Source organism: Pygoscelis adeliae, unplaced genomic scaffold (assembly GCF_000699105.1).
Source record: "Pygoscelis adeliae isolate BGI_AS28 unplaced genomic scaffold, ASM69910v1 Scaffold81, whole genome shotgun sequence".
Classification (NCBI taxonomy): domain Eukaryota; kingdom Metazoa; phylum Chordata; class Aves; order Sphenisciformes; family Spheniscidae; genus Pygoscelis; species Pygoscelis adeliae.
This window is the reverse complement of record NW_008824005.1, coordinates 344,956-355,462: the sequence shown is the minus strand read 5'-3', so window position 1 is coordinate 355,462 and position 10,507 is coordinate 344,956. Positions and strand designations below refer to the sequence as shown.

General features: G+C 46.8%; 1 protein-coding gene across 1 annotated transcript in view; it reads right to left on the bottom strand.

The window, feature by feature from the left end:
• GAS7 (growth arrest-specific 7) overlaps positions 1–10,507 on the bottom strand; it is a 66,372-nt gene that overhangs the window by 34,425 nt on the left and 21,440 nt on the right. Inside the window, exons 3-4 of the mRNA XM_009325774.1 lie at positions 3,930–4,001; positions 2,532–2,617 (exon numbers count right to left, since the gene is read on the bottom strand). Coding sequence (XP_009324049.1) covers positions 2,532–2,617; positions 3,930–4,001 — 158 coding nt within the window. The remainder of the gene's footprint in view (positions 1–2,531; positions 2,618–3,929; positions 4,002–10,507) is intronic.

The following is a 10,507-nucleotide window of genomic DNA, read 5'->3' as shown; positions in this document are numbered from 1 at the left end:
ACGAGCCGGGCCGGGCGCCTGGGGTGGGGGGAGCATACTCCGGCCGGGCAGTGTTCGTGCAGCGCCCCAGAACGGCGCGCTCCCTTCGGGCTACAGCCCCAAATTCGACGTCCGGCTGAACTCGCACCAGCAGCAACGTGCCCAGGGCCGACGACGTGCGGTTTCACACGGGCCCGCTGCTGGCCTGCGGGATGCCGGCCGGCCGGGCTGCGCTGCTGCTCCCTTTGTGGCAGTAGTGACAACCTGAACGGGCGGCATTCAGCTGCTCTCTAGGAAGCCGTAAACAAGGGCTGGCCCTGCGCCCAGCACAGTGCAGCTCCGTGTTGTTCTCAGTTGTGGCTTTTTCCCCCTTGACCTGTTTCCAAGAAATGTGGCTGAGCTTGCCTGAGGGATCTTGCCAGCGTTTGTTTGCATGATGGCTGCTACCCAGGTCTAAGAAAGCATCCTGGAGAATGCCTGGAAGCTGCTCTGCAGCAGGAGACAGCCTGTGCCAAGAACAGACAAGGAGGCAGTCAAGGCAAAGCAGCTTGGGATGGCCCAAGACAGGCAAGTAGGAGAGGGACTGGCCGAAGTGTATGAGAGTTTGAGGGTGTAGAGAACAGCTTCTTGCACCCAACAGTTCACGGTCAGAAGTTTTCCTTACTAAGGACTCTTCTGCAAAAGCAGCCACAGCTCCCAGGAAAAGCAGGCTCCCAAGCGGGCGTGGACACAAGCTGCTCTTAGAATTAATGGCACCAGCAGCTAGTTATAGATTCAAAACTAGTTAATAGGTTCAAAGCAGAAATGAAAACAGGACTTCAGTTTGGAAAAACCTGTAATAAAGGAGCAATGGAAAGGAAGTATCATGGAGGCTGTTGAAGTGAATGAGAAAAGTCATGAAGGGGATTTTTGTCACTCTGATGGATGAGTCAGCTGAGCAAACCATTGCATGGCAATGGATTCCCCATGTATCTCAGATGTAAATTTGACCAAAAAGGTGGCTATAAACTTGAGTCAGACTCAGCACTGTAAAAATGGAAAGTGGCAAATGTTGTTACAAAGGAAGTTCTGGGGGAGTCGGTTAATCTGACTTGTGTACCAAGGCAACTGCAAAAACATTGTGAATCAGATACCTTGAGAAATGAGATTTGTTGCACATGGATTAACATAGCTTTTGTTAAAGGAAGTCACAGCCTGCAAGTTTATTCAGGTTCTCTGAGGGACTCAAAGCAGACGTGAGGACAGGGGTGTCTGGTAATGCACTACATCAGTTTCTAAAATGCTTTTCACCTAGTTTAGGCACCCACATGCTCTGCCTCCAGCCTGTGCAAACAGCTCAGAGAAGCAGCAGCACAGGACAGTTAAGTGCAAGATGTTTGATGTGGATGTGGAAGGAAAGGGGAGTCCAAAGCACTGGACTGTATCGTGGGAGATGCTGTGAATCCACTGGTGGGCAAGCAAAACCAGAAATGCTGACTTAGCTGAAACAGCACATATGAGGGCAAGGCTGAAGGCCACTGCCTAGGAGGCAGTGGGCGAGAAAGTGGGTTGAGGCAAAGAGGGACAGTTGGCAGACAACACAAAATTTAGGCCAAGAAACAGAGAACATCAGAGGGATGCTGAGAGCAACAGGTAACCCCGGTCAGCATGGTAGCAGCACACAAATCAAACATGCATTTCACTGGGAGTATTTAAGTAGCTGCACTGCAGAAGAACGTACCAGTTAATACAGAAATGAAATAGAGAACTCGGGTCCGGTACCACCAGGGGAAAAACGTCATTGGGCAGGGAAACACAACCCATGGGAGTGCAACCCACCTGCTATTCAACTGTTGCTGTTTTGGGAGGGGGTGAAGAGTTTCATGGGAGGAGCTGGAAGAGGGCCCTGTGCTGCATCTGCAGACCTGCGGGGAAGACTCTCCCAGGGACATGAAGTGGTGCAAGAAAAAGTGCAGGGATATTTATTGAAAATTTGGACAAACAGGCAGGGGAGAACGGCTGTCCATGAGTCAGCATCTTAAACACTACCCTGGGGTGATGAGATGGGTGAGGCATGGGCTATATAAAGCACAGAGGAGGGCCTGTAAAAGGACATGCAGGAATGGATGAAGTAATTGAGAAAAAAGCTTTGGACAAATTCTTTGTGAATACTGTCTTTGGGAGGGAAGGCTGGAGCTGCAAGAAAATACAATGAGATACAGACATGGGCAGATGTGCAAGTCTAGAGAGAGGACTGTGCTGGAGACAGGCCCAGGCTTCAGGCTGGAGAGGCAGGAAAATTTGTAAGGTTGTTAATAGTGACTGAAGTGGCCTGGTGGATTTTTCAGAAAGGAGTGATACAACAGAAAAATCCAAAGTATCTTGGCATTTTGTACTGTTTTACCAGTTGGACACAAAGACTAACTATTCTAGATGCAACAAATCTGTCTGATCTGACAGTTTCTGAAAGAAAATGCCTCTTGATCTCCTGCTCTGGGCAGATTCCTAAACTACTTAAGTGGAGACCCATTTATTCTTGGATACCACTGTTTGGCTTTTTCCCCAGAACTTACCTGGGGGTCCCCACTGGCTTTTCGGAGGCTCATATGACCAGAGTCGAGCTGGTGTACTGGCGTCCCAGAGATGTGGTAGCCATTCACTGTAAGAACAGATGGAGAGTTAGCAGGTTTGCTGCCGGTAGCAAATAAATAACTGCACATTTTAAAAACTAATCACATAAATGAATATACAGATATAAATCACGGTGCCTTTTTTGAGTCACCAGTGTTCACTGCCTCCAGCCTAAGAAACTACAGATGCTTTTCCCCATCCCATCAGGCTGGCAATGTGATGTGTTAGCTCCAACCCAGAAAGACCCCAGAACCGGACTCTACAGAAGCTCAGCCCATGGGCCCACTCCACCCTCAGGATCCTGCAGCAGGCTCTTATCAGGAGTTACAACCAGAGTTACTGAGCTGGAAGGAGCCAAGAAAAAGAGACCCCCAACTCAAAACAGTTCCCATAGTGCTGTTTGGTAAAATGATGTGCTTGAAGAAGTATGGTATGTAAAAAGCACTGGTTTAATGGAGAAGGGCTTTTCATGTCAAGAAAGTAAGCCTTGTAAGGTATTTATGGTTCATATATACAGCTGTAGGGTGCTTTATTTTTGGAATATACTGAGCAAAGAATGATGCTCAAAGTAGGGTTAAAACAAGATACACAACTACATCACAAACCCTTTGGTCACAACAAAATGCGCAATCTTCAAGCATACTTCCCACTCAGCTCTGCTGATACAGGGGCATCAGTTCTACATCAAATTCTACAAAAAACATCCTCTAGACTGCATTATTTACAGTCAATTGCCAGCAATGGCCTTTCCATTTAACACTTTTTATTCTAGTGTAATTTTTGCTTTGCTTTGTCTTCCTGCAGTACCCAAAGCTTTTCAGTACAGTTATGCAGCTGATTCTCTGTTACTTGATTCCCTGCAACTTCAAGTCAGGACAGAGGTGAAGTGGTCAACCCTGTAGCTACCACTTGCTAAAACACTTCATTGTGCACGTGCTCTGCATGGAAGAGCTATAGCCAGCCCACATTCCTCTGCAGCTTTTTGCTCCCCCTGCCCCAGCAGAAAGCGGGACTGGGAAAGGCAGCCTGTCCTTCCCTCCCAGAGCTGGCAGCCCGGCTGGCTCGCTGGGCCACCATCTGCCTCCATGCTCCAAGGAAGGAGCCATCTCAGCTCTGAGCAGACACTTCAGACAACCGGCCAGAAGATGCATCAGTAGGGAAACAGCAGGCGAGAAGATGTATCAGAAGGGAAAGCCCCACCATGTTTACTCTGCTACATTCACATGACCGTGTACATTAAATACACATCCCATGTAATCGCAGCATTTTCCTTTGCTCTGCTGAGTGGTAGAGAAGCAGATTCACCCAATGCAGTGGTCAGGCACAGCCTCAAACAGTACCTGCAGAACTCTTCTGTGACACAGGGCTCTTTGGGGTCCCAGGCACACTGCTTGGCCGCTCCCAGGTCGTTTCTGTTGAAGGGAAACATCAATGTAAGTGTCATGGAGGCCTTGCACACACATCAGAGTTACGTCTATTACACATGTACAAATGGGTCTGATCCTCAGTGTTCTCTGAACCAGGTTCTCACCCTGTGAGGAGGGTGCCTGCACCTCCCTGCACTCCCCATCTCCTCCCATCTCTGCAAAAGTCAGCTGGGATGCGTGGAAACGGAGCAGACTGGGAGCTGTGTCACTGGTTCTTCCAGTGCAGGTCTGCCCCAGGGCCATCCTCGAAAAGAAAGCAGGGATACAGCTGTACGCACAGATCACTGCCTGTAAGCTGTTGCCATGATCTGCGCGGAAAGCATTTCCAGGTGTAGTTAAATCAAGCCCAGTGCGGGGTCCTACTCCCAGCCCACTGCAGACATGGAGCTGCAGCACAGCCAGCTGTGGCCCTTACCCTGGAAACAGGGACCAAGTGGTGGCAGTGCCTTTGCCCCTGCTCTCTGCGTGAAAGGCAGCTGTGAATGATTCAAAGATGTGGTTTTAGTGACATATACACAGACCATAGAATTTTTTTGCCTCAAAAAAACTATTTTCCTGGCAAATTTTGTTCTTTCCACTTAAGTCTAGTCGCCTAGTGGATGAGGGAAAGGCTGTGGATGTGGTCTACCTGGACTTCAGTAAGGCCTTTGACACTGTCTCCCACAGCATTCTCCTAGAGAAGCTGGCGGCTCACGGCTTAGACAGGTGTACTCTGCGCTGGGTCAAAAACTGGCTGGACGGCCGGGCCCAGAGAGTTGTGGTGAATGGAGTTCAATCCAGTTGGCGGCCGGTCACGAGCGGTGTTCCCCAGGGCTCAGTATTGGGGCCAGTTCTGTTTAATATCTTTATCAATGATCTGGACGAGGGGATCGAGTGCACCCTCAGTAAGTTTGCAGACAACACCAAGTTGGGCAGCAGTGTTGATCTGCTCGAGGGTAGGAAGGCTCTGCAGAGGGACCTGGACAGGCTGGATCGATGGGCCGAGGCCAACTGTATGAGATTCAACAAGGCCAAGTGCCGGGTCCTGAACTTCGGCCACAACAACCCCATGCAGCGCTACAGGCTTGGGGAAGAGTGGCTGGAAAGCTGCCTGGCGGAAAAGGACCTAGGGGTGCTGGTCGACAGCCGGCTGAACATGAGCCAGCAGTGTGCCCAGGCGGCCAAGAAGGCCAACGGCATCCTGGCCTGTATCAGAAATAGTGTGGCCAGCAGGAGCAGGGAAGTGATAGTGCCCCTGTACTCAGCACTGGTGCGGCCGCACCTCGAATACTGTGTTCAGTTTTGGGCCCCTCACTACAAGAAGGATGTTGAGATGTTGGAACGTGTCCAGAGAAGGGCAACGAGGCTGGTGAGGGGTCTGGAGAACAAGCCTTATGAGGAGCGGCTGAGGGAGCTGGGGTTGTTTAGCCTGGAGAAAAGGAGGCTGAGGGGAGACCTCATTGCTCTCTACAACTACCTGAAAGGAGGTTGTAGCGAGGTGGGCTTATTGGACTTGTTGGAGTGGCTGAGGGAACTGGGGTTGTTTAGCCTGGAGAAAAGGAGGCTGAGGGGAGACCTCATCGCTCTCTACAACTACCTGAAAGGAGGCTGTAGTGAGGTGGGGGTCGGTCTCTTCTCCCAAGTAACAAGCCATAGGATGAGAGGAAATGGCCTCAAGTTGCGCCAGGGGAGGTTTAGATTGGATGTGAGGAAAAATTTCTTTACTGAAAGAGTGGTTAAACATTGGACCAGGCTGCCCAGGGCAGTGGTTGAGTCACCATCCCTGGAAGTATTTGAAAGACGTGTAGATGCGGCACTTAGGGACATGGTTTAGTGGGCATGGTGGTGTTGGGTTGACGGTTGGACTTGATGATCTGAGAGGTCTTTTCCAGCCTTAATGATTCTATGATTCTATGATTCTAAGTCCTTTAGCAGCTGGGATATGCACATATACGTCACACCAGTTTTTATACTCAATAGACTGCTGCTGCTTTTCCCCTCTCAAATTCCTCTGTAGTTTAACCATTCTGCTCATTTTCTCAGCAAATGGAAAATTATTTTTACCACATGCTAAATACAGAAGATTTAATTGCAAAACTTTGTAAAAGTTGCAAACAGCAGACCATGGAGTTAGAACAGCAACTTCTGCAGAAGTCTAGCTAGAAAGCCCAAGCCACCATGCCTTTTGAATAAACATATTGGTACCAAACCAAATAAATAATACTGACTGACTGCCGATATCAAATAAGAAAATAAGCAAGTTAGTGTAATCAAGTCAAAGGACTACTTTGGCCACTTCATTTGAAACTGTCATTCCCAAAATCCCAACCAACACCCATCTAAGCCTGCCAGAGCCTGAAATCCTGCATCTCTCTCAATATTCTGGATGAACATGGTCAAGCGGTAATGGGGCAGGAAAGGCTGAGAGAGCCCTTGGGCGTAACAGTTTAGGGGCTGGCAGTCAGCACTTCCATCAGGGCACATAAGGCCTCCTATCCTGGGTGAGTGCTTATTTGAGCAACAAACAGGACGCTAACATGCTTCAAGAACCACAAAAAGCCTATTGGGTAAAGAAGGGAGTACTGTTTTATCTGTCTTTATATATGCATTCACGCACATATATACACATACAGATGTCCTGAAGGGTTGCGTTAGGTTCCTTATTTCAGGAAAGGACTCAGGATTACAGATCCCAAATGGGGGAAGGTGCCATCCCTCACACCTGTGATGCCCAAATCCTTGAGACACACGTCCTGCTTCCCGCTTCCCCCTCTCTCCCATTCTCACCAAGCCACGGCATGCTTTTGCTTGCAAAGAAAAATACTTTGAGCTTTTATTTTTCCTTGCAAGGAGAAATACTTTGAGCTTTATTTTTCCTTGCAAGTGCAAAACCTGGTGCACTAGAAGCTTTGATGAATCATGGGGTAATATTTAAATTTTACTCAGCTTTTTGTGAATTGGGTAGTAAGTTAATAAATTTCATGCTAGGTCAATGAGAAAGAATTGGAATGTGTTTTAACTAAACTAAATCAAAAATCAAATGCTAAGAGTTGTCTTTTATGAGTCAGCTTGTCTTGGCTTAAAAGACACAAGCGCATGGTTAAATAAAGACAAATTCTAATTTACATTTATTATAATGCAAAGGTAAACAATAGAATATGCTACCCACATTTCTAGTAGACATTTTTTTTCTAATGTAAATTGTTGATTAATGAATAATGTAAGTGAGTTGACTTGAAGAGAAGTGTTTTAAAGAATGGCTTTTGGAGACCTGGGTGGAGGGGTTGTGATGACTCTTGCTATGCCCAAGCACAAACAGTGGCGTAACATGTTTTTCTCAGAACTGACTTTGACATTAGCAGTAAAAACAGTTACCTTCATATTTGGCTTGGGTTTTTTTATGCAAACATATCTGTCTACAATATTTTTGCATTTTTGAGACTGTACAGAGGAATGTACCTAAAAACCTAACAAATATATTTGAAATGTAATTATTCGGTTAAAATTACCAGCTGCTTCTTGTAACTGGTCTCTACTTTGCCTGCTAGCTGCTATGGAGCTGGTGTGAAGTACCTAATTCTTCCCCTCTGCCATACAGAAAGCCCTGATGCATAACTTGAGGGCAGAAATTTTATACATGAAAGAGCAGTGCCCAGTGGTTAGCATATTTGTGAATACAGTCCAAAACACTCAGTGTCTTGACAAATTTTCTAAAATAAAGTGATTGTGGAGTTATGCACATTGAAAAATAAAACAAAAAAAAATTGCTATAAAATGCATAAAATAGAAATAACATCTTTTATTGGATAGGAAACTAAAAGAACAAGAATGTTTTTAACCGCATTTATTTTGAGTGCTATTCTGGCAGTCCAAGCAGTGATAGGAACTAACCTCGATCAGGACTGCACTGCTGTAATGCCATCTACTGGAAGCAACTAAATTTACCAAGATAATACTGTAACATTACAATTTCTCTGTAGCTTAGTCATGATTAGAAGTGAATGGGGGTGTGTGATTCCTTCCACAAATAGAAAAAACTAGAAAAGGCTTGGTGAGAGATTAACACCCTGTTTGATATAGCCAAGACAGAGTCTTGTCTTGGAGTACCAAATGCAGCCTTTGATCCTGGTGCTCGGAAAATCCGAAGACTACTTGTAACCCTGTGGTGAAACAATGATCATTGCTATTAGGAACAGATTCAGTATTGGACAAGATTTTATATCCCACCCAATTTTCCAGAGAGGATGTTGGAGACAAACTAAAACCTCTCACCCTGTGAGGCTGTAATTTAGCACTGGCAGACCAACACCGGTAAGTTCTGTCCTCCCTTATCAGCCACATGTTAATTATTCTATTTAGCCAGTGAGGGGAAGTCAGTAGTTTCCTTGTCACCCTCTGGACTGCGAAGGAGGTCTCTGAACAGAAAGAAGTCCTGCAGCCCTGGGAGATAACTGGAAATTAGTTACTAAACAGCAGGGCAGTAGAAAGCCACTTGTTCAAACTGAAATGACGCAGTGAGAGGAAAAATAGTTACAAGACCCAAGCGATACATGCCAACAGAACCAAAGAGGGTTTTCACAGATGTGGTTAAACATTTCCTCCCAAAGGAAAGCGGAAACCTGTGGTGTTTGGGGGAAGAAAGTTCACTTTGCATCTGTTTGGCAGAATGAGAAATTACATGATGTGTCAGGCCTTCAGACAGCCACACACTCTGGGACCTCATGTTAGTCAAGAAACACAGCTTCGGAGGAGGTCCCGATGCAGACAATTTTTGTGATCAAAGTGTAGCAGCTGAAGAAGGAATTTTGTGTCCCTTCTCCATGAATCCAGTAGTGCTCTGTGGTCAAAGCAGCTGCTTTTCAGTCTGAACATACAATATCAGCCAAACATCAGGGCTTTTAGGTCTAGCATAATCCCTTCTGAGTGTGCTTATGTTGCTTTCAGGAATGGATTTTAGTACCTCTGCATGGTGTAGTGCTATTTTAGGAGCTAAATGCTCCATAGTTTCACTGGCCAAACTACAAGAACAGGGCAGAGCAAGACAGAGGACCTCTGGGTCTGCTTACTGTGCAGAAACTTTCCCTGGTCTTAAGGATCTGTAGCAGCTACAATGTGTCACCCAACTGCTGGTGCTATCTCACATCTTTATAAATAGATTTGGAGTTTTTTTGGGTTTTAACAGCAATAAATCTGTAATGCTGAGCAGCTCCAAACTCAGTTTCTGCCCTGAATAACGTGAAGCTGTGTAGGCTGCACGGGTCACTCTGACACGGATGAAGAACAGCAACAGAACACGTCCCTCCTCAATGACACAAGAAGAAACCCTGCAAGCTTCTCCCGAACAACTGTTCTTGAAAACATGCAGAATTAGAAGTGATATTCACAGTAGGGTAGAACAGTCCCCACAGTCTTACCTCACCTTTTTTGGATTCACTTTGCTCTTGCCAATGGCATGTAGGAATCACCCATATGTGCAGACAGTTTGCAAACCACCTAGCCTTCCTTTACTGCTTCACTGCGTCTCCGTAGGCTTTCAGTAAGGTTTGCTGCCTGTCCATGGCTCCTCAAAGTGCAAAGATTGGTTGGACCTGTGGGTCGAAGGGAGTGCAAACAAACAGCCCTGTTTCGGAAACAGGTTTCCTTTAACAGTGCAATACTGCACTCCCCAGTCCAAACCTCCAGGCTGCTTGAAGCCACCACGCTCCGGCTGGCTTTGCTGGAAGCAAACCCCGCCTCGCCAGCCGAAAACAAAGTGCTGTCAGTGCTCTCACTCCTTATCTCCTGTTTCTTACTAAGATCTTCCCCACATTTGTGATGAAAGGGTTTCATGGCGCTTCATTTCTTGATACTGTGTGTGGGAGAAAACAGCCCAAAGGAAAGGCAGGGGGAGTGTGTGGGTTTGTGCACGTGAGGAGGGGAAACCACTTGCAATGCCCTGAGACTGGAGTAAACCATTCAAAACTTCAGAAGCAGAAGGAGTGGGTGAATGAGAGTACAATTAAAATACTTTCCTCCTGTTCCGCAGAGGACATGTAGCACAACGAGATTTTGTTTCACTGGCATGAGGAGGTCTCAGTTCACAGAACTGACTCCAGGCCAGGAAGAACCACCCTGGCTCTCCCCTCCTGACCTGCAGACCAGAGCCTGAGGACTGTCCTGATTCAGCACAGCAGATCTTTCATCTTTGTGCTCCAATGTTTTGGTCCAGAGAGCCCTGCAGTACTGAACCCGATATGGGTCACCTATAGCAACATCAGCTCAAAAGGCCCAAACAACCAGCCCATCCACGAGCCTCTGAACTGCAACATGGTCCTCTACATGGTGTCTTCTCATTGCATTGCAAGGTCACATTTCTCCATGGGCCTCCCAGGGCCCTGACCTTTACTTCCATCCTCATACCTAATGAAAAGAGACACGAAAAGCAGGCAGAAGTGACAGATGCAAATCTCTCTGCACCTGCATGAAATATGAGATTCAATCTCGCAAGTGCTGAAAGCAGAGCGCCATGTAGT